Source organism: Lonchura striata, chromosome 3 (genome assembly GCF_050655825.1).
Source record: "Lonchura striata isolate lonStrDom1 chromosome 3, ASM5065582v1, whole genome shotgun sequence".
NCBI lineage: Eukaryota > Metazoa > Chordata > Aves > Passeriformes > Estrildidae > Lonchura > Lonchura striata.
Genome location: NC_140705.1, coordinates 92,538,095 through 92,564,890, shown reverse-complemented (window position 1 = coordinate 92,564,890; position 26,796 = coordinate 92,538,095). Strand labels below are relative to the sequence as shown.

Genomic DNA, 26,796 nt, shown 5'->3' with positions numbered 1-26,796 from the left:
CACCAGAAATTTGATGATGAAGGAATAAATACAGCAGATGCATCACCAGGCAGAAACACAGGAAATGAAACAGAGATGTACATAAGAAAAATCAGGAATTTAATGATAAATAAGCAGGTAAGAAAGATAATAAACAACCAATAAGTGTTTGACATATTCAGTGTCTGTCTGACATATTCACAATCTTTCCCACATCAGATTCATAGTCTTCAAATAGATGGAAGCTATCATGGGAGAAAAGTGTCAGCTTTAGAACTTAAGCATCCATCAGCAGCATTAATCTGAAAGCAAAATTTGGGATCTCATTCTTGGTACCACTTGTTGCAAGTTTTTCTGATCAGCTGTGAGGGACTGATAAATGTTAAGACTAAAATGTCTCAACCTCGTTTGAGCTTTATTTTGAACTGTCGCTTAGAAATCTGTTTTGTTAACCACCTTAGTTGTCATCTCCAACTTTGGTTGAAGAATGGATCTACATTTCCACTTCAGCCTTGATCTTCAGCACTGACTCCACTTCCAGTCCACTCCCAGGATAGTTCACACAACTGATACATTGCTGTTTTGTCATTCCATTTCCTGAAGTTGCTTACAAATTTAAAAGTCCGCTTTTAAAAAAAAGCAAGCTGCTTTGTCACTTTGGCTGTGAAGGATGAATCCAGTTTACGGTTTTCTTTCACTTTAAAACTCCAACCACTCTGTCATATAAATACAGTTTGATGGAGAAATCTCACCACCTTCATGACAATCATCAAAAACCTGCAAAAGAAAGCCCTGTGTCAGCAGAGTAATTACGTCAAGTTGGATGGTGCTTGCTGTGTGTAACATGCTCCCATGTTTTCTGCTTCTTTCCCAGAAGATCAGCATAAGCCTAACAGAGGCCAAAACCTATGAAGTCTTATGGCAGCTCTGAGGGAAAAGAGAAAAACAGATCCCACCACAAAGGATCATACTGGGAAGTTTCACCTACAAGTCAGTTCACAGGCCAGGGAGGAGAGACCAAAAGCTAGACAGAAATAATTTAGCTTGATAAAAACACAGGCAAACCTGGGATAAGAAATATAATAAGGCTACACTTGACAGCACCCTTTCACATACAGTCCAGTAAAGAGACAGACTGTAAGTGGAGAACACCCGGCAGAGCAGGTGTTCAGACCAAATCCAGAGCTTATTACACCACAGCTAAGGCCTCACAGAAAGCTTTTAAGCACAGCTGGCTTAGCCCCGAGGCTGACTCGTGGGCAGAACTTGCCATGTGCCATCTGGCCACTGCAGGCCTGTGTTCAAGAGCTGCATGCACCACTAATGATACACAGAATTAGTTACTCACAGGGCAGAGTCCACAGGGTGTCCTGACCAATCCAGTGGGCTGGATGAGAGGACTAACAGCTCTGTACAGCCTCATCTGCCCATCCACACTGCCCACTGTCCCCTCCTTGGCAGCAATAATGGTCATCTCCACTTTGCCATCATAGATCAGAGTATTCAAGATGGTCTCAATGTCTTCCATTGATAACTCTACCTAAGAAACAATTTGTGAAATAGATGTTAGGAAAGATGCATGCCAGTTAGTCCTGCAAGGAGAAAAGGACCAAACACCATAGAGTTCTAACCTAGTCCAGAAAAAGACACCAGACTCACTGGTGTGCATATGCAAAAAAAAAAAAAAATACTACTATCTCCTACCTCCTGAGCACTTCTGATTTGCACTAGCCTTGGTCTTACCAAAAATAACTTCCCTGTGCACCTGAGATGTCTCCACCAGCCTAGCACAATACAGTTCCAGTTTTGCAAAAAAAAATTGTGAAAGAAGAAAAATACAAGACTGCTAAAGATATACTTGTTGATGGTGACCAGTAAAGGTGGGGTAATTTTCCCCTTCTTTTTCTCCCTCCCCTAAAATTCCTTGAAGTACATAAGTAAACCTAGAAGAAATTATGAAATCTAAACCAGCCAAGACAGTTAACAAGGATGTGAATGCTAATTCTTTTACACATTTTTGAAAACCCACATGCAGAAGCTATCCTGGTATGCCCCCAAAAAGCAATGAAGCCACAAAGCTCACCTCCACTACACAAGCTGTGGGGTGCTAAGACACTTAGGAGAACTCCAGCAAGTGTGCAGTACCCAGCTCCTAGAGCAAATCATGCACTGCCAATTAGAATAGTAGTGAGATTAATCTGTTCTGACCTTACTGATGCCCAGTTCACAGATGTATTTCCACACCTCGTGGGATGAGGCAAATGAGCTGTTCCTCTGTATCATGGGGTTCTGTTTGCTGTCTCGAGCTGCCTCTGCCTGAGAAAAAGCAAAGTTACTTAGTCAGCACTCACTGCCAAGAGTCCCCTTCCTAGTTCAGTTTCAGGCAGACTCAAAACCAAAATTTGTTTTCCATTTCTGGGACATGTTTAGCATTTAAAGCCACGTTCTTCAGTGCACAATGCAGTGCACAATCAAATACAATTTTATAATAAATGACATAAAATTTACACTGTCATTCAGATTAATATGAAGGAATACCAGCATTTGGCATTTTGTTGACAAAAAAAAGTTTCTGCTGTACCTAGAGCCAATTAAAAATATATTGTAATGGAATAGACACATGCTAGAATCTGCAGACATATTTAATGAACCAGGGACAATTTAGACTAGGGGCAATTGTCTTCTAGGCAGAACCACCTCACTAACTGCTGCCTTACACCCTCTCAAAAATGGGGTGCCCTGCAGAAACTACAGTGGCTTTTCCTACATTTTTTGGTCCTCTGGTGTTTGCTGCCTGGTTTGTGTCCTAGTTTAAGACAATTATACGGGGTGGAGACTCCAAAATGAGTTATCTCCCCTTTAGTTTTAACCAATCTTCTTCCACCAATAAGAGACAAAATGAGAGAAGATAGAAAGGGGAAAAAATACTAAATAAAAGCTAACGGCCTCTGCAGTTCCTGAACTTCCATGAACAACAATTGGGGGGGGGAGAGGGACAAAACCAAACTTGGATAATTTTATTTAAAACAATTTTTGGCCAAAAGGCTCCTATGCTGCCAAAAAAGCTGGAAAAAACTTCCGGCAAGTTGCAGATCTGCCCCCTCCTGGACAAACAAACGACAGGTGCTGGAAAATCGTGGAGAGACGACCTGACTCCTCCTCGGCTGGAAAAGGTATTGCAAAATTCCCTCTGGAGCAGCTTCTCGGGTATCGACTTGGAGCTCCGCCCCAGGCAATCCCCTCGGGCACCCAGGAAGAACAAACGCACTCCCCCCATGATTTCCCGTTTCTAAAGGGATCCTGCACCTCCCTTCCAGGATAAAACACACAAGTTCCTCTTTCCTGGGTTGTTTGTCTTAGGGACAGTAATACTCTTGGGCAGGCTGGCACACAGAAGATAAGGAGTACACAATTTTGGGTTATCTAGGATAGGCTGTCATTGGACCTCAGGGATAAAAGGCTTCCCTCCTTGCCCAGGGTGGAAAAGTACCCATCATTAAATACAACACTATTCCACCTACTGTGACAAAAATAATAGTCCAGCAGAGATTTGCCAATCTAGCTGCAATAATGGCCAACCCTTATGGAAAACCTAAGCCTTGCTTGGCACCTGTTTACAAAACAAATGGCGGGTGACTTTGGCACGTACCTTACTCTGCAGAAACTTAAAACACTGTTGGTTTAACACCTCCACAAACTCAGACTCGAAGTCCTGGTCACTGTACCAGGCCCCCCCAGTGACGGAGCGATCGGGCTGCAGGTTATACAGCATATAGACCTTCTTCTTGGATGCCTGTGGGAGGGAGATGTGCAGCTCTCAACAATTCCTTCCTTCATAAGGAAGGACTTGTATCCAGATAATCTGCAAAAGAGGTTTATTACTCTTATACCTAAGGCACAGCAAGCCACCTGACTCCAGGTATCCTGAACCTGTTTGTCCCTCAGGTAACACAGAGATAAAGAGAAGATCAACTCATTTTGATTCCTAATCATTTTAAAACATAGTGTTGGAAGACTAGATGAACCCAGCATTTTCACATGAACACAAAAAAGCCACTGCTTTGCTATGTCCAACTTCTCCACCCACACCTGCTTTACCAGACCCAGTGAGAACCACGTAAGTGAAGACAGCAGAGAAGCTGACCTGTGGAGCCAGTATCTGCTGCACCTCAAACCTGCACACTAAAGGTACAGAGTCAAACACTGGTGCACAGCCAAAGAGAAAGCTGGAGGTAAAATGAGGTTTCTCTGTCCCCAGGCCCCTGTTACAAGCATACAAAACATGAAGCAGATGTTTGAAATTGTTACAAAGAGAGTCACAAAATACTCACTGCCACAGATTTAACTGCTTTAATTAGTTTCTTGCTTTCCAAGTTTTTCAGTATCTTGTTGATCTCTGTTAAAGGCAGATTGCTTTTGTACCTAATGTCCCTGCTCCAAATACCTGTTAAAAAACAGAGAAGTGAACAAAAATAAATAGAAGAAACCATTTGTTTCCACATATACCAACCAAAAGTCACATCAGAACACTGCTTGGGTTGCTTGTCTGCCACTCCCAGCAAAAGGGAAGAAATGGAAGAGATTAGGAAACAAGCAGGTATGGGGCATTAGATTTTATATTTGTATTGTCTGAGCAAGCATTTGTGACTTTGGACAGAAATGGTCCCATAAGCAAACAAAGTTAGTACCATTCACAATCATAATTTAAAGTACCTTTGTTGCCTGCGTCCTCTATGATTTGGTAAACCAGCTTCTCTTGATTGTCAGAACCTTTCATCTTACTGTAAAACAAGACAGACACCAGGATTTTTGAAAGGTCCAAAATTTGAAAGAAGTTTGATTTGTTTAAAACAATAATTGAAGTTTCATTTGTTTTAAACAGGAATTGTGTTCCAAACATACTTACCCAGCAGACACAGACTTACCTTGCATTTTGGGAATCTTTGATTCTGTACAGGAGACCTGCACTGCTCCTCAGAAGGTCCAGCTGCCCCTAGGAGAGATGGGCACAATGCATTTACTTTCCTTCAAACAGCTTGTTTCAGAGGGTATTTTAGAAAAATATTCTGAAATTCTAGAGCAAAACCATTGTTTAATGTCAACTAAATAAAGAAAAATAAAAACTAATGTTTCTAACCACTGGAAACAGTAACAGCCTTGAGGATATTTTTTTCCCCTGACAAATTTCCACTTATCATCAGCTATCAGAAATAACAAACAGTTCCTGACCCTCCCCATCCCTAATGGGCCTGTGGTTATGTGTGTGCTGAGGAAGATGAGGAAGGCGGGCTGTCCCTACCATGGAGAGCAGCCTGTTGATGGCCACAGCTCTCTGCTGGGCTTCCATGTGAGGCATGTCATTCTGGATCACCTGGTCCGTGATGCCATGGGGGAACTGGTGGCAGAGTTCAATGATCCTGCAGGAGGAGAGAAGCGACTTTAAAAGCCATGTTCTGCTGCATCCAAACCGTACTGGAGTCAGGATGGAAGAGGGTGACAAGAGCAACTCCGGGGAAAAGTATCCATCAATTACTTCTTGAGGGAGCTCGGCACCAATCCCTGTGCACCGTTTCCCTTTCCAAGACCAGAAAAACTCCGGGACAGCCGAAAGTGACCTGACCCAACCCTCACTGCCCCCTAAGCACCTCCCAGCACGAAGCTCCCCGTGCCCCTAACAACCCTCTCCTCCAGCATCCATTTCCTGGTTAACACTCGAGCGTCGAACCACCCCACAAAGGTCCTGAACGACAACGCCCCGCCACGCCTGCTTCCCCCAGCCCCAAAACCCGTCCTCTGCGGCCTTCACACAGCCACCAGCACCTGCTCTCGATGTCCATGGGATCGGGCACCTCCGGCTTCACCTTCACCTCCGCCATGGCACCGCGGGCTCCGGCGCGCCGAGATGACGTCAGCGCCGCGCCACGGCGGCGGCGGCGTCCCTGGAAACGGAGCGGCGGGCGAGCAGGGCCGCACGCCGGCGGTGGAGCGGGCAGAGCTGTGAGGCCGCGCCCTGGAGCGGCGGGGAGCGGGCGGGGTGGCGGTGCGTCCCGCCAGGGATGCGATCCCAAAAGGCTGGAGCGGAGCCTGGGTGTGCCAAGGGCGTGAGGGGAAGGCTGAACGCCCGCTCGGGTCGGGGAGAGCTGATCGCCCGTGCTTGGTGGTGTGTGTCAGGGGATGGACCAGGCTCTGCTCCGGGGTGCCCGAAAATGAGACAGGAGGCGACAGGGAGAATCTGGGACACGGGAAGTGCCGCACTTGCACGGGAAAGGTTCACCCTCGCCCTGTAAAGGTGGAACAGATTGCCCAAAGAGGGTGGGGAGTGTCCCTCACTCCTGCATTGATGAGTAGCATCAGAGCTGTTTCTGGAGCCCTGGAGGTGGTGACAAAACCAAATCCTTGTAGCACAGACGTGTTTCCTGGCCCTGAGTATCAATTCCCAAGATCTGGAGTACATATCTTTGTTTTGTAAAATGTCATTGTATCCAAATGCAATTTTTCACTCTTGAATTACATGCCATGATAATGACTATGTATATCAGGATAAATCAGGTTTTCATGGATATATTCTGGATCCACATGATATCTGGCATAAGCTTAAGAAACAGCTGTTTTTCTTTAGTCCTTTCCAGGGCATGCTGTACTCAGGTGGCCATAGTGGGACGAGGCTGGTTTCACATATGACATGGTGAGGGTGGAGATTCCTGTCCCTTACTCCTTCCATGTATCACTGACATGAGGTGCTGGAGCTGTTCTAGCTCAAACACACAGAATCACAGTCACAGGATGGTTTAAAGAATCCAGTTTTCTCTCTTTTAAGAGAAACAAATGAAGACCAGGAGTCATGCTAAATGACTGTTTCTCAGTGCATTCTTCTTTTTAGTTAAATGATTGTCTGCCTTTTTACTTTTCTATTTTAAAGATCACTGCTGAGAAAAATGACAGCTGGCTCTGTCTCAGCTCCTCAGATCATCCCACTTCGAATCCCACCTCCAGGGAAAGCTCAACGGGAAATAGACACAAATACTCTCATAGAAATAAAATCAGGTATGCACAAGAGCTTTAACTCCACCTCAAACCTGTACTTATGTGTCCATTTGAAATATTTGGCATTTATACTTTTTTCATATTTAGTCATGATTTTTGTAGCATGCATTTCATTAAGGAACTTAAAAAGTTAACTAACAGGTTTGATGCACCAGATACACTTGCATGTAATTTTATTTATCGCAACAACATTACTGACATATGTGTAGCAGTCTTAATTGCTTCCAAGGCCAAACTTTTAAGCTGTTGCATTTGGCTTTGACGGCAAAAACAGTTCTTGAAAGAATCATGTGCCAGGCTCACTCCCAACATTGTCGTTACAGTTTTTGAATTATCACCTTTTGCTGTGGCAGAAAATACCCTTTCTGTTGTTGGAATGGACAAGCTGCTGCAATGTTTGTGTGCAAAATCGTTTTACAGATACTTTTCTGTCAGAAATATTGCTTATAATGAAATTGCTTTTGTTGAATAACTGATATTTCATGGAAGAAACAGTTTTGATCCCAAATATTTGGTCTCTTATGGAACTACTTTATTTTCTTTATGTGAGCAAAATCAAGCACTGTAGTGAGTAATTTGTTTTTCCAAGGTTGCCTACAGTCTGAGGAATTACTTTTTCTGTTTCTTTCAGATACACCTGAGGCCTCTATTTATTACACTTTAGATGGAAGCAAACCAGAACTCATTAGGAAACCTGGCTATGGACCACATAACACTTTGGAGTATAAGGGTCCTATCATATTACCAGTGGGGAAAATAATAGTTAAAGCCCTGGCAGTTACAAAGTGAGTATCCTGTTTTGGTTTATTTTTGGCAAGGGACAGACATCCCTGTCACAGCTTGTGTTGTCTAAAGCGTTCCATACCCTGCAAGTGAGAGATTAGCCTTTCCCCAGGCAGTTTGCAAACTCGTGAATAGCACTGAGTTGGCTTTCTCAGGATAATTTTTATCCATCAAGTGTTTGTGTGATTGGATAACCTCTTGGGTGTTTTCTCCTGGACTCAGAGTGTCCAGTGATCCTGGAGGCTGTGGGTGAGGAGGTGATGTACTGAGAGCTCATCCTTTGGAGTGTGACCATCAGAAACACCAGAGAAACCAGGCTGGTGTTTCTGGGGTCATCCAGTGGTTCAGTGGATTTATAGAAGCTGGTTTTCCCAGGAATTTGTTTAGCTTCTCCCAAAGGATCACAGAATGCCGAACCTCACAGCTTAAGTATACAACGTTGGTTGAAGCAAAAATACAATACACGAAAAGAAAACTGGATTTTGCTGCACTGCCACTGACTTTGTCAGAAATAACTTCATGCTTAGAGACAGAGAAAGGACACATCATTTCTCTGTCTGTACTGTATTGCATTATCTTTTATTTCCAAGGGAGCAGGAACTTCCACTCCACTTGGAGATTTGTGTCTGCTGTTCCCTGTTAGCAGCACCTGCAGTCAGCCTGTGCTTGTGGCTGCACTGCAATACAACAACATTATATAACACTCAAAACCTAGGCTTATATTTATTTTCTTGCCATCACTGCCTAGACTAACACTTATTTGCAGTCTGTTTATATTAAGACATTTTCATAGATTCACTATAATGATATAAATAAAAGCTTGGAAGGGATGTTCCACCTAATAAGCCACATCCATCAGTGATTTTCATGTTGCAGCATACAGGTCTGTGTTGGATTCTTAGCTGTGGGAATATTGATTTTCAGGGACTACAGGGAGAGTTCAATTGTGACAAAGGTGTTTGTGGTAGAGTACCAGCAACCAAACATCCTTTTCCCGGTTGAAGATGATGACAAGAATTTCCTAAAAGATATAGCCACACAGGTAAGTTTTGGAAATTGTAACCCCTTGTGTGATTGTAAAATGTTGTATATATGATATTACTTAGAGATTAAGCTTTGACTGCCAGTTTTATTCACATATATAATTTTCTCTGTTTGCCCATCTTTGCTGCTTTGGTCCTTTCTGTAATATTAAAATTAAGCTTTTCGCATGCTTGCATTGAAAATAAATACCTTAAACATGTACTTTTAAAATTTTAACAAATAACTATAGCAGGAGAGGATGAGAGCAAAAGCAAAAAAATGTATTTGTAATTCAAATGGAATTACATTTTAGAATAAGGAAGGTGGAACATTTACTACAAAACCTAAGAAGAATAGACTGAATGTGGAAATCAAGCCTGCCTGGGATGAAACATCCCAAGACCTTCAAGGTAAGTATCACTTCATAAAACTGAGATAGTCTTCTATTCTAGCAGAAAGTTGCAAAGAGTTTCCCTCTTGTTTTGCTTGTAAAATGTGGGTAATTTTAAAATCCTCTCAGAAGACAGAGCATCCTGTGGAAATTCCAGTTTTGATTGCTCAACACTGCAAATAGAGAACAGAATTTACTTTGCATACATTTCACATGACTTCTTAAAAACATATTAAAACATCAATCATTTCTCAGCAACACACCAAAGCCCTGTCTGTATTTCCCTTTGTGCCAGAAGATGCTGTTAAATTGATGGGATTGCAAATCCTTTACAGAGTTTCTTTACTGATGTTTGCTTGCAGCAAGATTCCAAAATAAATACACTGAGCAGAAATGAAAGCTTCACCCAGATTTTCTCTGTAGATAAAGTCTCTTATTCCTTGGCAACAGCAATGGGACTGTTTTAGAGCAGGTAACTGTATTAATGTTTACTCATTAGTTTACTCTTAGGAGCTGGGATTTTTCTTCCTTCATGCAGGAAGGAAGAAAACTGTAAATAAATTAAAATACAAAAGTAAGCTCTGTCAGAGAAGTGTGGGGGTTCTCCTAGTTTAATTTCCTGTGATTCTATGCAGCTTATTTGAACCCAAAATGTGCATGCCAAATATGTTTTTGATTATGCTTAGTGAGAGTATGTAACATTCCTGTTTAGATATCTATTAACTGCATGAAGTGGGTGACAGTGGAATAACAGGATTGTAATTTTAATCTTGGAAACAGACAGGCCTTCTCACAGGTCCCCTCAAGGACCTCAGCTCCTTGCCAGTGGTTTGGGAGCTGCAAAGCACAGAGAGAAATCCACTTCAGCACAACCAGTGGAGTCATTGCAGGTGAGCAGAGGGCTAGGCGAAAGTTGTGCAAGGCTGTCATCAGGACAGAGGTCTAAAAAAAGGAGGTGAAGATTGGTGATCTCTCTCAGCTAGTAATGACTTTGCCTGGATTCTACAGTCCTGATTTAAATGCATTGGTAGTGATCCACTAGAATGGGAATGCCCAAAGCAGGACACAGTTGTCAATATGGACAAAACCAGGCAAAGGAAATCAACACTGACTGCATTCCTATTAATTCTTTCCTAATGCATTCCTGAATCTGCAGTTAGCAAATACTTAGTGCTGTTTGTTGGCAAGTTAATATTGAAAACTCAATATTCAGTAATGTTGTGGTGGAAGTACATAGCAAGGCATTGATTTATTTTTATTAGAAGAAGCTATGTAGCTAATGGGGGAATCAAGGATAATAAGTACTCCTCAAAGTAGTGCATTTCAGTGCAACTTATTTCAAATTACATCTGTAGATGATTTTTATATTTCTATATGCATTTTGGAAATATTTCCTTACTAAAACATAAAGAATTACCTCTGTTTCAGTTTGCAAGTTCCTCTGCAGTGACTAGCCAGAAAAGCTCAGCAAGCACACAGGTGTCAAGGATCCAAAGTAAAACAGATTTCCTTAAGTAAGTGGCTTCTCCTTTTAATATACTTGTCCTTTTGAAAACATCTGATACTTTTGCAACCAAGCTGATAATACTGTGGGCTTCTATAAAAATTAGGAAGGCAAAGACAGACACTGGCTCATAGCTGCAGAGTATAATCTAGATAGGACTTTGAAATAATAATAAATATTATATATCTATCTGTAATCTAGATAGGACTGTTTCTTAAATGTAGTTTTCAACTGTCTGTTATCAGCTGCCTTATCATCCCTTAAAAAAAAACCTGTCTTTTCAAATGGTAATATACCCTCAGTGCTGTAGGTGAACACTTCTCACTGGAGTAGTCTCACAGAACATTAATGCTTATCAGTATTGAAAAAGTTGTGTGATCGACATCAGTGGCTCCCCATGGTGCAGCAGTGAGGCCTGACACAGACTGCCTGTCAGAGACCTGTTTACCTCCCATAATGAGGAGGAAGGTATAGTAGCCAGAGAGCTTTCTACCTTGCAAAACTGTTTAGAGTTCAGAACTCTGTATCAGGGATGTTGGGGTGGTCTGGTGTCCCACCACAGCTGGGAAGTCAGTGGCCTAAGTCCTGTCACAGCCAATTGCAGATTATTCATTATTATGCAGCAGTGAAATACTAAACCAAGCTCAGGCAGTTTGCTCTTATTTTCAGATGTGCACATTGTTCTGCCCCTCGCCTGTCTGAGCCCTTGGCTCACTTCTGCCAGAAATGTGGATCTCCTCTCCCCCCTGTGCCAGTCCAGCGCTTCCCAGTCCCCGAAGGAACACAGGTCAGCAAAACATCCTAGCAATCCACACACAATCCACTCTATTGGAGAGAGCAGCAGCCTCTGCAAATTACACAGTCAGTGTTGGCAAACCTGTTAACTACTCACACCTTTGTTTCAAAGTTCTGCTCTAATTGCTTTGTTCTGCTCAATACCTTTAGCACTGCACCCAGTGAAATTCTCCAACAATGGGTGAAATCGACCATAGATTTCTTCAAGGGCTATGTATTCTAATAAGGAAATAATAAGGAAAACAAAGAACATTTGCCTATATCAGGAAATTATTTTCCTATATCAGGAAACAGTACCAGTCCTGAAACTTTAAATGGTGGCATGTGTGGGCATATGCACCAAGTTTTTGGAGTGGTGTGTGTAACTGTCTTCCCTAAGCTCTTCCTAAGAGATCATAACTTGATCTAACAACTCAGTGGTGTGTTTCCCTCCCTGTATCATCAGAGAGTTGTCTGGTCTGGGCAATGCTGTATGTAGTTTTAAGTAATGGACCGAGATTCACCACCTCCTTAGATTAGGTTCATAATTAGGAGAATTTCAATTACCTGTATGAAGTGGGTGACAATGGAATAACAGGATTGTAATTTTACTCTTGGAAACAGAAAGAAAGCTTTCTCACAGGTTCCCACAGCACCTTGCCAGTCCTACTGTATTTTATAATATCTTTTTCATTTTATTGAAAATTACCTTAGTACCTTTCTGACATTCTCTTTCCAGATGTCTTAATATTTTCTCAATATGATCCTTTGATCTTTAAGGATCAATATCAGCATCAGTTGCTGTCAATTTCTATGTTTCCAGTGATATTGCTGCTGATGTAGACTCCAGCTAGGAAAATACTGAAATCTTAATGATAATTAATAATCTTAATGATCTCATTGTGGTTCTTAACATAACTGTGATGTGGCTTTTCCTTCAGATGGCACTGTGCCTTGAATGCAAACATCTTGTGCCAATGAATACACCCATTTGCATTATCTGTGAGGCACCAATAGCTCCACAGCTGCAGCCCCAAAACAACATCTGCGTAAAGGTAAGTGAGAATAAGTAAAACAAAATAGTGATTTAACTCCTGGCATGCATTTTTTTAACAGGTGACTTCATTACAAATATTTTGATCCAGCCTCACTTTGTATAATTACATTATGGACAGCTTTAAGAGTTAGCGGGATTTAAAATAGCTTGAATGGAAAAAGGGATTAAAGGTTCCCCAGTACAAGAAAGACATGGACATACTTCCCTTGAGAAGGAAGGAGCAGCAGAGGCAATGTGTGTGATGAGCTGACCTTAACCTCCATTTCCCTGTGCTGCTGGGGAGGGCAGGAGACAGAGAATCAGGAGGAAAGTTAAGTCCAGGAAGGAGAAAGGAGTGGGGGAAAGGTGTTCTTTGAGATTTGGTTTGATTCCTCATTTTCATACTCTGATTTGATTGGTAATAAATTCAGTAAATTTGCCCAAGATGAGTCTGTTTTACCCCTGACAGTAATCAGTGAGTGATCTATTCCTGCCCTTAAACTCATGAGCCTTTCATTATGTTTTCTCTTCTCTGTCCAGCTATTCTCCCCAGGAGGGGAGAATAGAGTGGCTTTGGTGGGCACCTGGTCTTCAGCCAGGGTCAACTCAGAGGTCTTTTAAGGCACCTCAGAGTACTGTGGTATTATATTATTGTTAATAATTGTCTATGCAGATACTAGGCTGTTTTTTTTTTGTGAGTATAATGACTGAGCAAACTGAAACCAGAGTATACAAAGACCTGGAGATACTGATACTGAATATCCTGAGGAAACTGTACCATAATTTTAAAAAAATAGTCCCCATAGATGAGAGGCAGCATGGCCTAACTAAAGTGTGAAACAGCCCAGATTTGATGGATATCCTCTTTCTGCAAGGCTGAATAACCACAGCATTTTGTAAGATCAAGTCTTCTTTGTCTTTTTGTTGATAGTTTTCAAATACTATGTGAAATGCATTTTCTCTCTGTTTAAAAGGGCAAAGTCATTTGTCAGGTGTGTGGCACAGGAAATCCTCTTCACCACAAACACTGTGTAACTTGTGAGAGCAAACTGCCTGAAGTACAGATGGTAAGATTTAAATCACACTGGGTGAATCAAACCACAGCAGAACATCCTTTATCTCTGGAAAACTGAAGTCATGTTCCCATATCCCTGTGTTACCGAAGCAGAGATTCTCTCCCCAGTGTCATATTTAAGCCCAGTCCTCCCACAGAAGCTCCACCACAAATGTCCAGCTAAACATAAGTGTCTCATGGACCTTCAAGTTTCTGACATGGCATGGAAGTCAGGATTGTGAATGCCACTGAGAAAGCTCAGAAGGCTCTTAGAAAATGGGTAGTCTTGACTCCAAGACTCTTGTTTGTGTCCAGATTACTTTCAGATGCAATAGAAAAGTTGAGTGAATACACCAGGAGCATCATTCACACTGATTTCAGTTATTTTCTGAAAACAGAATATGCCTTTGCATTATTTTTCATATCTCCACTTTTACATTATTTTTCTTATCTCCACTTGCTGCTTCTCCTACATGCATACAGCTACCATGCTTGTATTTGGCTGTGACTCTGCACAGAGGTGAGAAAAGCACTGAAATATTACCCCTAAAATTGCTCTGTTTCAATTCCCTGTTTAGCTTGATTCCTTAGTAAAAATTTATTTTCAGTTCTGAAAAAACCTTGTATGAAAAATGCCTGGTACATTTCACTTCTTCGGGTTGTGGCAAATACAAAAATGATAGATAATAATTGTTTGCAAGTTAAAATCTTCTGATTATAATGATTAACATCCTAAGTTCTAAAACTGTCTGTAGCTAGAGGCAAAAGTCTTTTGTATAGCCACATAAGTGTAATTTCAAAGTGAATTTCAGTAGGATTCTGTACTTAACTAAGATAAATGTAGGTTTGGCTGTATCACTGAATGCAGATATGTGTGGAGATAATGTGGAACTGCATATGTAGTTAGGCAGTGACTTGAATGTGAGAATGCAGATATGTGTGGAGATAATGTGGAACTGCATATGTAGTTAGGCAGTGACTTGAATGTGAGACCTGTATTAGCTGAGAAAGTTAAATGCTTACTAAGAATTATTAATAGTAATCAGAAAAATTGCTAATAATAGTGATTAATTAGTTATAAGAATAATATTTTAATAATATTAATAATGCTGATATCATTATTAATGACTATTAAATAATTTATATTTAGAGCATACTTAGACTTGTGTTTTTCTAAATTTTATTTTCCAATGAACTCCCAAATTACATTGTTCAAATTGCAGTGCAGGCCACAGATTAAAACAGGGCTGTTTTGTGTTTGCTTACTTGCTGTTATGGTGTAATCAAAATAATTTTCCTTGGGTTCTGTCCCCTATCCATATTCCTGACTTGTAGAGAAAATAAACTACATAAGCCTTAAGGCAAAACCTGACAAAACATTTTTAAGTCCTGTTTGTCCTAACTGGGATCTGCACTTAAGTTTCAGATGAAAAACCTGTTTTGCTTACTCATATAAGTTAATTGTAGAAAAGTTGGGTAATATATATTTTGCACAAGGCAAAAGAATGCAAAAAATATTTATGCAGCAAATTCCAAACTGTGAGGAAACTCTGCCTGAACACATTCTCCCTGCTATATCACTAAAAAGAAAGGTACACGGAAAACTGTGTGTTGGATTTGAAAATGCAAGTTTGTCAGTAGAGAAGCCTCTATCTTAATTTCATCTGTACTTATATATAGGGTCCTATTAATAAATACTCAGTTTAAAAGCACACCATTGATAAGGTTTTTATTTTTTAGTGCTAATTCTGCTAAAAATATTTTCAAATTAATTAATGCTACATTTTACCATGGTTTTGTAATGAAAATTGCAGGTTAGTTCCAAGTCACTCTGTGGTTCATTCTAAGCTGTAATAATTCTTTTAGGCTGAATGTTACTTCATGTTGCCAGAGCAGCTTGCTTTCCTTTGCTTTCCCCTTACTAGGCTTGTGGGCTTTCCTTCATGAGGAGCATTTTCTCCCTAATGCTTGTTTTGTTTAACCAGCCTGTGTTTGGAGGAGACTCCTGCCCATCTCTGCAGGGCCAGCAAAGGGAGACGGCTCGGTGCTTCAAGTGCAATGGCGTCAACCAGAGCGACGCACGCTTCTGCGCCTGGTGTGGGGCCAAGGTCTGTCCTGCTGCCTGTGGGGACACACCTGGGGCTGCTTCTCTGCAGCAACGGCACACTTCTCTGTGCAAAACTCCTGCCAGTCAGTAAACACTGTTATGATCCAGATACTTGCTTAGAGCATAGAGGATTGTGTACAGAAAATTGAACTTAGAAGACATCCTGACCCCACATCAGTCAGTGACCTGAGGGTTTGGAGTTGCAAACAAATTATTATGGGTCAACAAGCACCAGATCATTGCATCAGCTGAGATGCAACAGCCCTGTGCTCAGGCAAAGTAACTTAACCATCAAAGGTTAAAGTATAGGGTGAGGCAATGCAAGTTTTCTTATAACAGCTCTGAGTTCTAATCACCTATACAGGCAATTACCAGATATGAGATGATGCATGCAATTGTTTTGACTGAAGGCCTCCTTAACTTCAGTAAGGACAAGTACTTATCTGCTGCTCAGTAGAACTACAATCAATGTAAACAATTTCCCCTTTTACAGTGCTTCTATCTAAGATCACACTTATGGAAAATTTACTCTCTGTGAGTTGAATGCATATAAAATTTGAAACACTCTCCTATATGCATAAATAACCATTAGTCCTGTACTGTATTAGGGCACTCAGGGTGGTACTTTACTTCTTTTTAAATTCATTCCTCTGCTCTTACCATTCCTTAGTCATTCATCCTGTGTTTCTCTAGTGACAAATGTTGCATTGAACTTTCCAGCCTGGACCTCCTCCATCCTACTTTTCTTGTTCCAAGTGTGGTACCACCAACCAGCCCTATGCTCGATTCTGCGTGTTCTGTGGTGTCTACATAGAGCCCCCATCCAGACAGAGCTCTCCTGGCAGTCCCATGGAACGTGGGGACTCCCTGGGGTCCTCTCAGGTAGGACACACAATGTTACAAAGCCAGGTTTGAAATCAGCTGAGAGGCTGCTCCAGTGGGGGTATGGATCAGCACAACTCCATTCATTTCCTTGGGACAATGCTGTGGGCTGGGAGCACAAGGAGGGAAAAAATGTTTATTTTGCTTTCTGCTGAAAATCAGCCTTAGCCCAAGGCCTCCATCCAGCCTCTTGTAAATGGCAAAGTGAGAAACAGTCAGCCTTTCAAAAGTCTTAGCTCTTCAAGTAGTTTTCTCTTATTAGCTGTGATTTGTGGTCTGCTGATACAAGGTATTCTTTCACACAAATGTAGTAATTGTTTTTAAACTGTTTTAAGAAAGAGCCCAATACTTAGCAAGGCCAGCTTTTGCCCTACAGAAGCATATACATCCCCTGGCAATCGTGAAGAATTTGGATTTTTCTTGAATATTTGTGATAAGTTGCATTGTTCTTACAGATTGGTAATTAAAATTTTAAAATTGCTAATTATTCTTCCTGCTAGCTTTTTCATTCCCTTACAATTTGGTGTTCTGGTTAGTTATGTTTGTAAGCCATTGAATGATATCTATATTACTTACATTTTCCCTTCTCCTCCACCCCCCACAGGCAGGGGTTGCCTGGAAAACTTGTCCTGTTTCCCTGCCCAAATCAAGGGCAGAACTAACAGAAAGAGAAGATAAAGGAACCCAAACCATTGGACTTTTTTACCCATCCAGCAAACTGTTGGAAAAGAAAGCACTTGAGCTGATTTCACAAAAAGAAAAGGTGGAAAAGATGAGTGATCATAAGCCTCTCCTGACAGCCATTAGTCCTGGAAAAGGTTAGAAGTTCTAATTTTATTACTTCTAAACAATTTATAACCTTGCTTCTTTTTTTTTTTTTTTAATATTATAGTTTATGAAATGTGGCATCTATAGGACACTGATTTACATCTTTACAAGTCTGTGTTTCCATCAGTCACTTGTAAATGCACTGCCTTTGAATTCAATCGCTGATCTCCACCAATAGCTACAATAAAGCAATCAGCAATAGCAAAATTTGGGTTACTGAGCCCTGTGCAGCCTTACTGATTTGGTAGCAGTTTGATTTCTTCAGATCCCACAGGACTGGAAGCAGGTGTCTTGTATTTGAATTGGAAACCACTGAACAGCTCCCAGTTCCCAGCACTCACCCCAGCCCCTGCCATGTGAACTTCAGGTATAGCCGTGATGGCACCAGCAGAGATATTGATAAACAAAACTCTGGGACGCAGGGGATCAGAGCTCTTGAAAATATGATGAAGCTTGTCTACGTGAGGAACTTGTTTGGGGTGCTGTTGTGGAATAAATTATAGAAGCTTCAGAAGCAAAGAAAACTAAACTAGAGGAAGGGATTCTCAATAGGATTATGAAACCACTCATTGAAGAGGTTTTCCTCTCACAGACTACAGTAGGAGCAGTATCAGTAGTGCAGACAACTTTCTTTCACAGCAAGTTTTGTGGTCACTTTGTGGAATCACTTGGCTGTTTGCTGTCATTAAATGCTTGCCATTTTTAGTTTTGCAATCCTGAGAAATCTTCAGCTTTCTGGATCCCAAACCCTTGAAGACAACCCATCAGTATTAATTAGGGATCTAATAAATGGCTCAGTGGGCAAAATTGTCTTTAATCTCACAGGGCAGTCCAGCTGGGCAATCCATAGAAAGAGTTAATTTTAAATTATTACAGCACCAAACTCTGGTTTAGAGGAGCAGTTACTCTTTTGGATCTACTTTCTCATCTAGCTCTCTTCAGCAATCAACCCCTCAGCTGTTACCAGAATTAATTTTCTGTTGGGTAGTAAAAGTTGCTAATGAATGTTAGAAATTTCTCTTTTGACTCTGGGTGTCTGTATTCAGATGGACTCTGATTCTTAAAATAATCACTGGGAAAATCTGTTTTCCTCCTCTCTTCCTCTGAAATGTGACATGTTTTCTTAGGCATCACTGTAGGAAATACAATACTTGACTCAACATGCCAGGGAGCTTAATTTAGTCAGAGATAAGAAAGGATTGGCCCCTAATGGTGCCAAGAAAAAAGCGAAGTCACACTGAATATTTGTAGATCTCTGTCAGAAGTACAGCTCTTGACTTGTGAGTGAGAACTGCTCACTGGGAAATGTTGGGCAGGAATTCTGAGATTCTTTTGAATTATTTTCATTTTTATCCACTTAGCTGAGATAACTGTTGAAGTTGCACCGTGTAATGTATTCTCCTTTAGATCCTGCCAAGGACTGAGGAGCTCATTTCATCCCATAAATCAGTAAATGTCTCTTATGGTAATTTCATGCTGAGTTGTATACATGGCTTGAAACTTATCTGTATCAACAAGACCATGTGTATCACCCAGGAAAATCTTGTTTATATATGCCAAATATGACAATTATTTCTTCAATCAAAATAGGATCAGACATTTGATATTAAAGTTTTTAAATACAAGCAATTAAATAACATGGTGGTGGTTATTATTTCTTGACCATATCAACTATTAACTAACCTTCTTTTTATGTGTGAAGATTAAAAAAAATATTAAACAGTTAAGAAAGAGGCAAACAACAGCAGCACCAAAACAGTAATCCTCTGGTGTATACTGCATTTCTTTTTTTGTTGTACTTTCAGTCTGTTTTGAACAGAAACCAAGACATTTACCAGGTAAATTTTACAAAGAATTTCCCTTTTCTACTGTAACAAAGGTTAAAGCAGTGTGATATAGGTATAATCTACTATTGGCAGCATGGATCCAGGTATTCCATCAATGCTGCTAAAAATCCTTCAAGCTCTAATAGACTATCAACCATGCAAGAATATGTTCCTAACCATCTGGATTTTTTCAAATAATATCTGGGGATCTGGGCTAGTTATGAACCACTTTATTGCAAATAATACTGACTTCTAGGGAGAGATCACTCACCAAGTAGTCTATTTCAGATGTTTTGAATGCTGCTTTCAGCTTGTATTAGTTTTTGCATGAGACCACAGCAGGGAGCAATTTATGTTTTTCTGTGATTGCTTCATTTTCTATTCATTTAAAGCTGATTAACAAGTAAGATTTGTTGGTTTAGTTTATCATACCATCATTTGTCAACCTTGAGTCTTCCAAGCACAAAACTCCTTGTGCCCTTGCCTTATCTTGTAAAAGCCAGAGCAGCACTTGCCTTCTGGCTTAGTCTCTTCTCACTGTTTTAAGCTTCACTTAACATGAAGGAAAGGATAAGGTCAGAGCAGCTGCATTGTGTAAGTTAAATGAGGTTACCAAGCCTACACAGTTTATTTACAATAAAATGAATCATGCTCTGTATTTACCTTGTGGATGCTAAAAAGGAAAATTAGCCAGATCCTGAAAACAATCAGTTAAAAATGAGAAGAAGTCAGTTTGTTTTTTCCTCTGATGAAAATAAAATGTAGCTCTGGAATTGCCTGGACAGGAGGTGTAAAAGCTCTAAACAGCTTAAGATGAGTTTTTAATCCAGGCACAATCAGCACCTCATGTTTTGTGCGTTCTATCAGCTTAAAGGAATGCTGACTCTCTCCCAGAGATCCTGACAGGCAAAAGAGCAGGAATGCTTAAGCTTTTAATATTCTCTCACATATAAAATTGAAAGGAATTCACTTGGAGGATAATTTACACAGACCAAAATGTTGTATATCCTGAGTTTCTGTGTTTGCAGTTTTCAGATTTGGATTATTGTTCCCTGTCAGTTATGCAAAATCAACTAAAAAACAGATCAATAGCACATAATTGCTTAATTGTAATATTCTACTTCTTTTGTTATGATATAGAATGGGGTGAGATTTTTTCCCTTCACACAGAACCAGTTTTGATTCTTAAGAATCATTCCAAGACAAGGCTTTGTGGTCAATAGAGGGCCCTAAGGATGAATTGTGACTATAGACTAAACAGTGTTTCACCTGGCTTTTTAGGGTATAACTTCCTTCTCATTTTCTTGATTTGATGAATTTTCTACAGATTTTTTTTTTAATCTCAGTGAAACTGTGATATCTTTTAAATCTCCCATCACTTGACTAGAAGGAATGTTAATCACATTTTAAGGATTTTTCTCCTGCTTAACTCCCTGTGAACAGGTTACTGGAGAAAACAGCTGGATCATGTTTGTGCTCATGCACGAAGCTATGCCCAGAACAACCTTGAATTCAGAACACTGATTGGAGAACCTCAAATGGGAAAGGTAGGAAGAAGCTTGTGAGTGGTATATTCCTATGGAGTGTCATAAAAACATTATTGCTGCTGCAATAAACTTTTATTTTTCCAGTGTTTATGCTGCATAAACACTGGAAAAATAAATGTCTCCCTTTTCTTTAGATGTAGATCCGTCTGTGTGTGTGATTTGTCTCATTTTGTTGTTCCATTTTTTGGTTGGTCTTTTCCTGAAGACTTTTTTCTTCTTTTTTCCCAATGGCAATTCCTATTCTCACCCAAGAGCTGTAAGGGGAGTGAGAAACCCTTTGCTCAGCTGCTTTTAGATAGTAAGAAGGTGGAAACCTTCTAGGACTCCTTCCTGAGGAGTAGATACTCCAGCAGATACTTTGTACCTGATTTCTATATTCACTGAGACCTATTGTCCACCAGGATCTTCAGAAGCTACAGTGCAACCATAAGAGAAAAACTGCTTAATAGAACTGAGGTACAGTCCATTGCAACTTGTTTCCTCTGCTAGACGATTGAAAAGGATAAGGCCTGAAGAATATAAAATTGCCTAGGGAAGGCTATTCCTGCTGCTTCTTGGCCTTTTGTCAGTTTATTGTCTTAAAAGCAGTGCCCCCAGAAGTAACAGAAATAGTTCAAAGCAGATGCCAACTGAGTTTAATGCTGCTTTTTCAATTTTTCATGTGGATTAGAAATAAAATCAACCTTACCTCAAAATTCTCAATCAGCTGCAATATAATCTTCATTCCACTTCTTTATAATCCCCTGTGCACTCATTTTTGTATGGCTTCCATAGACTTGTTTCCAGCAGTACTGTCTCAAGGAATGGATACACAAAGATACCAAAGTTTTAATACAGACTGTCTTCCCCAGACTGGTATGCCTAAAGCAGCCACCAGTTCTCCTGGGTCTGGGAGTCCCAAGAACAACACAGCCTTTTATGCAGCTACAAAATCTCAGTGGAGAATGCCTGAACTTCCATGAAATGCAGCCTTATTACAGTTTTGGATTCATTTGGTGTTTCAGTTGTTGTGAAATTTCCAGTTACTCAAAACACACCTGCCTGTTTCTCATTGACATGGGAAGTGTTGGTACAATATCACAAGGAGGCAAAGGCTACATATCTTGTGCATTGGCTGCACAAGAAACACCATCACCATCAGCAAGAATTATTCTTTAAAGTACTTCTGTGGGGGTTTTTTTGCTAAGATATACTAATGGCTGTTCTTTCCTTCTAGATCAATTATGCCACCGTCTCTGAAGATGACTATGAAGTCACTATTACATTGAATTTCGCTGCTGTTAACAAGGTCAGTTCATGAGATGGGGCCTGTTGAGAGGCAGCTGGTCTAAAGCTGTCACTAGAGCAATGTAATGCTGATATATTTTAAATACAGGTCTAAAGAATAAATACTTTTGTTCTGAGGGTGTTAACTTATCTCTTCAGAGAAAAGAATCTTTTTATTTCTCTGTTGGAGCTAGATGAACAGGTATCCTTATCTGATTAAGTCAGACTTCATGGTTATGTTGCTATCATCTCACATTTTGTTAATTTGCTATTAGTATTAACTTTCTTCTTTCAGCTGATGTTGTCTAATGATTCTAGCACCCCTTAGCTTTTGATCTCAGATCCTGCTTTTCTTCACCCTGGAAAGTGTGCTCTTAAATACTAAGCTTAGTAATTTCCAATAGTTTGGAGATACCTTTTGTCAGAGCTCCTATTAATTCTATTCAAAATCTGAAATGTCTATCTCAGGAATTACCATGTTCCAAAAATCACAACATATACATTTCCAGCTTTTCAAGATGAAAATCTACCATTTCAAAAATCCAAAATTCAGACTGTGTCTCTTGTGTGGAATCTTGGAAAGTTTACCTTGCCATATGAGACCTGGAAAACTGTATCACATAATTTCAGAAGTGAAATTCCTCAAGTGGTAGAAACACTTTAATTTGATGAGAATCTTAATTTCATTAATTGAGGTTGTACTGATTTTTTTTCCTAATTCAAAAGAAATATCTAACACAAAGTTCAGAAAAAATTGCTATATAATTTTGCCTCAAAACAGACAGAGTTCAATTACGTATGATAATGGCTTGTGGTAATTTGACACTGATATTCAGAGCCTACATATTTTCTTATATGCAACATGTGCCACTAAGATTATAGCAGCATTACATGATAATCTTAGTAACTGCCTGCATTTGATGATTCTACAGGATATTCATGCTAACAAAGCAGTGAAGTTCAGCAAGGATTACCTGAGTGCTGGAACAGAAGCCACAGATGGACAGGATGGCAGTCAGACTAATTTTGGTGAGTTTTTCTCCCTGTCTTAGACCATAAATAGAGCACTCAGGAATACAAAAGTAGTACTTGGAAGCTTAGACGCAAAGGCAGGCAAACATTCTGTGCCTATTTAAGTTGATCTTTTTTAAGTCTCAAAATATGTCCAAACTGAGATTTAAGCAATGTACAGACTCTCTCAAAAACTCCTGGGAACTTCATCCCTTGCGAGCTGAGGAGACCAGTGAACTGCAGCCACAGGTCACAGCAGTGTTTTTATTATAACATTAAAACTTTAGATGTTTCACACAATCTTTTACAACAGAAACCATATCAATATTATCTCTACTTCTGAGCTCTGCCAGGCACTGTCAGATCTGGTGTATTTGGCAGAGATGAGAAATCATGAAATATATTAATTCAGAGATGTTGTTTAACTGCAATCTCCCACTGGTGTCAGTAACAGCTCAGCATTTTGGGCATCTCATATTGGACTTAGGTTTTCATTAAATCATCCAGTTGTAAAGTCAGTATTACAATTCAGGAATTTTTATAGCATAATTTAACATATTGATTCACATGCAAGTTTCAACCACTTTGTGCTTCCAGTCTGAGGCTTGGCAAGAGGCAGTCACTGCACTGGGAGCTGTGCAAACCTTTTGCTAAAACCAGTTTATACTGCAACAAGTATTTAATCACTTTCTCATGTGGAAAACTGATAAATACTGCTTTGATTTTGGATAAATTATTTCCAGATCTCTCCTACAATTTCTAGTTAGGATACTGACTTTGCTTTGAATTAACACTTGTTTTCCTTTCTGGTAGGCAGAGGTGATCATAATCTTTTCTATTCAAGAGGCAAAATAAATAGAACCAAGTCAAGAACACTCATGGGACAGGAATGTAAGCCCTCTGTAAGTATCTTCTGCAAATTCAGGAAAAAAGATTTCTAGAGCAGCACTAACATGAAGGAGGGCATCCAGGCGTTAAAATATAAAGGTTTTAACCCTGACTGAGGCAGGGGATAAAAGTCCAACTTAATATAAAACCTAAACATTGGTAACTGACATTTAGTTCAGAACTGAAAATAACTAATTTGTTTTTCTACTAGGAGTTTAATTAGATTTTTTTCTCTCATTTTGAACCCATTCAATTTTGACACTGCATTAGGCCTAAGGACTGCTGCAGCAATTCTCTTAGAGATTCTTTTCAGAAGCAACATATGGAGGCATTGTCATCTTTCCTTGACTTTACAACATAGAGGCCTGGTTTAATACAAGAAGCAAGAATTTACTTTCACTAGAGACCATGTTTCCTGAAAGAACTGTCTACTAAAGGGATTGTCAGTAATGACATGAACGATTTCAATCTGAGCTTGTATCAGTCAGCCAACTCAACAGGTGGGAGAAGATACAGTGCTCTGTGATATGAGTCCAGAGATAAAAATGCTTGGTCAAGTGACTGAGCTTTCAAAATGAGAAAAGGTTGAAAGCTGGGAAGAAATAAAAGGAAAAGGTTTTAGATTTAGTTGTTTGTTTGTTAAGATTTAGTAAACTAATTTCATGGAGGCAAAACATGCACATTTTTAAAACAAACTATTTCCACAAGCTCTGGAAGCTTCAAACTTTATTCCTAAACATGTAGCCATGTTTAATTTTACTGTGCTGAGCAGATCTTTGTACAGCCCTGGAGAGCTGCATTGACATAAAGTGAATCATTTGCAGACACACTTGCTGAATGAAGACCTCAGGAGTGAGATATTAGCCAGCATTACCCAACACTTGCTCAGGTTCAGAAAGACATTTCCAAAGAAGTCAGGGATTAGTAACAAGAGGCTCAGATACATCAAATTCATGTGAGCATTTTGCACTTTCATTCCAAGGCAGGGTCTGGCCCACTTGTATTTTCCCTGTGTAAAATGTCCCTGGCTGTTGTGTGTCTCCACAGCCAGAGTCTAGACAGCTGCTGGATGAACTGGGTCGAACTGGGAAAGGAAGAATCACCTTCATAGAGCAATTGCTCAATGATGTAAGTAACACTTGCTGAGGTTTCCTTTTTCAACTTTTTAGCTGTTTACTGCATGAATATTAGCCTGGAATGCAACTTCATCTTGATGATTAGGAGGCAACAACCCTGCAATACCAATCTTCAGATTGCAAGAGCATTTTAGAGAAGATAGGGCCTGTTTTACATTTATAAATGTTTTCCCCAAATTTCTATTTGGTGAGTGCATTAGGCAGTCTTCTCTGGGTTTGCCAAAGCCAAACAAAAAAACAAGGTATTAGTTTTATAATTTAGGATCAAGTCCTCTGTATAGCAAAAGCAAGCATAATCTCTGTTTCTGCTCTGGGAACTGATTTGGTTAACACACATTTACTCTGGCTTTAAGGAGATGACAAACATTTTCAGAGGAAAGCAAAACAACACACTTTGAACCTCTCTCAGTATTGAGTATTTGGGCAAATGAAGCCCATTTGCCAACTTGAACTGGCATAATACAAAAGCAAGGTTGAAGCTGAAGAATCTGTATGGTCCTAGCAGCCCTCTTTGCCTCTGCTGTGTTCCAGGGAGCTGACCCCAATTCCCTGGGCGAGGAGGAGCGCCCTGCCCTCACAGTTGCTGTCCTGAACAAGCACACAGGAGCCATCTCCCCTCTGGTGCAGAAAGGGGCAGACATTGACCAGCAGTCAGGGCCGTAAGTGAGCTCTGATCCTCTGCCTCGGATCTTTCCAAGCTTTACTGATAAAAATCTCACATGACCCACCTCTCCTCCACAAATATGCTCCTTTCAAGGACAGTATCCACACTCCCTCTTCCCATTGCCAGCTTTGAAGATTTCTCCTAACTTCTGTTATAATAGCTGCTGTTTTATTCACTTCCTTCCCCCACCCACTTCAACATAATATGATAAACATCACCAGAGCCTGCCATACTTCTAGTGTGTTCTGTATCCTCCTATTCATTTTCCCAAGTTTTATTTGCTAGGTTTCCTTAGGTAATAAGTGCATTGCTCATTCCTCCTGTGCAGGCAGAACAACACAGCTCTCCATGAGGCAGTTCTGCTGGGACTGGAGGGAGAGGAGTGCATCCGAGCCCTGTTATGGTAGGTACTGTGGCTGGGCCTCCAGCTCAGCTGCAGACCTGCTGGGCACTACTGGAGGCCAGAGCCTGCCCCGTGTCCCTGCAGGAAGGAGCATCCAGAAATTCCAAAGTTATTCCACATCAACATTCACCTACAAGCCACTTAATCACTAAGTGCAGTCACTTGCACTGAATCTAAGCAGTTTAAAATCAATGTGTTCTGTATTTACAGCTGCAATGCAAGTATACAAAAGAGGAATGCAGCAGGGTACTCAGCGCTGGATTTGGCTGTTGCAGCTGGAGATAATAAGATTATTTCACTGTTCCAAGTAAGTCTGGACAGAGAACACTGAACAAACTTATGTGACATTGGAACACTGTTCTCATCAATGTGTTATTACAACAAACTTTCTCCCCAAATAAAGCTGAAGGTTCTTTGACTTTGGGAGCACCTGATCACGTGTGTCCAGTTGTCTGCAGGATCCACAATCCTGTGTGATCAGCTTGGGCCCTGTAACAGTCAGTTTCTCCAAGATTGCCCCGTTCCTTTCCAGCAGTTCAGAGCACAAGTCCCCTCTGACTGCACTCTATTCTGCAAATTTTCTTTTCCTTTCCAAACAAAGGGACAAAACAAACCTTCCCAGGCACAAATAAATTTCAATGTCTCTGAAA

At 40.4% G+C, this 26,796-nt stretch overlaps 2 protein-coding genes across 19 annotated transcripts; one reads left to right on the top strand and one right to left on the bottom strand.

The window, feature by feature from the left end:
- Window positions 1–78: 78 nt before the first annotated feature.
- Window positions 79–5,870, bottom strand: POLR3F (RNA polymerase III subunit F). Its single transcript, XM_021540236.3, has 9 exons — window positions 5,800–5,870; window positions 5,279–5,396; window positions 4,905–4,972; window positions 4,693–4,760; window positions 4,311–4,423; window positions 3,629–3,772; window positions 2,188–2,295; window positions 1,328–1,519; window positions 79–756 (listed from the first exon to the last, which is right to left on the bottom strand). Exons 1-9 carry the CDS (start codon window positions 5,853–5,855, stop codon window positions 679–681), a joined length of 945 nt encoding a protein of 314 aa, XP_021395911.1. The 5' UTR covers window positions 5,856–5,870; the 3' UTR covers window positions 79–678.
- On the top strand, window positions 5,817–26,796 carry DZANK1 (double zinc ribbon and ankyrin repeat domains 1). 18 transcript variants are annotated; one of them, XM_085577059.1, is made up of 22 exons: window positions 5,817–5,936; window positions 6,899–7,023; window positions 7,655–7,808; window positions 8,731–8,848; window positions 9,143–9,239; window positions 10,001–10,110; window positions 10,649–10,734; window positions 11,394–11,511; window positions 12,440–12,553; window positions 13,509–13,601; window positions 15,514–15,696; window positions 16,416–16,577; window positions 17,182–17,395; window positions 20,675–20,778; window positions 21,995–22,066; window positions 22,977–23,073; window positions 23,869–23,957; window positions 24,991–25,071; window positions 25,611–25,738; window positions 26,072–26,146; window positions 26,357–26,453; window positions 26,550–26,796. In XM_085577059.1, exons 1-22 carry the CDS (start codon window positions 5,854–5,856, stop codon window positions 26,562–26,564), a joined length of 2,415 nt encoding a protein of 804 aa, XP_085433185.1. In that variant the 5' UTR covers window positions 5,817–5,853; the 3' UTR covers window positions 26,565–26,796. The 18 variants fall into 18 exon arrangements, with proteins under 18 accessions (XP_085433185.1, XP_085433184.1, XP_085433198.1 ...); XM_085577062.1 differs by having other exon boundaries at window positions 5,818–5,936; window positions 15,574–15,696; XM_085577069.1 differs by having other exon boundaries at window positions 5,901–6,136; window positions 15,574–15,696.

What these genes read in the sequence shown, in the direction of transcription:
- DZANK1 (XM_085577060.1), top strand. Translation starts at nt 5,882, where the DNA reads ATGACGTCAGCGCCGCGCCACGGCGGCGGCGGCGTCCCTGGAAACGGA. An exon ending in GCGGTGGAGCGGGCAGAGCT is followed by an intron (nt 5,977 to 6,898) that starts GTGAGGCCGCGC and finishes TCTATTTTAAAG; the next exon opens with ATCACTGCTGAGAAAAATGA. An exon ending in GCGCCTGGTGTGGGGCCAAG is followed by an intron (nt 15,697 to 16,415) that starts GTCTGTCCTGCT and finishes TGAACTTTCCAG; the next exon opens with CCTGGACCTCCTCCATCCTA.
- POLR3F (XM_021540236.3), bottom strand. Translation starts at nt 5,855, where the DNA reads ATGGCGGAGGTGAAGGTGAAGCCGGAGGTGCCCGATCCCATGGACATC. An exon ending in TCAACAGGCTGCTCTCCATG is followed by an intron (nt 4,973 to 5,278) that starts GTAGGGACAGCC and finishes CATCTCTCCTAG; the next exon opens with GGGCAGCTGGACCTTCTGAG. An exon ending in CACCCTGTGGACTCTGCCCT is followed by an intron (nt 757 to 1,327) that starts GTGAGTAACTAA and finishes TTTCTTTTGCAG; the next exon opens with GTTTTTGATGATTGTCATGA.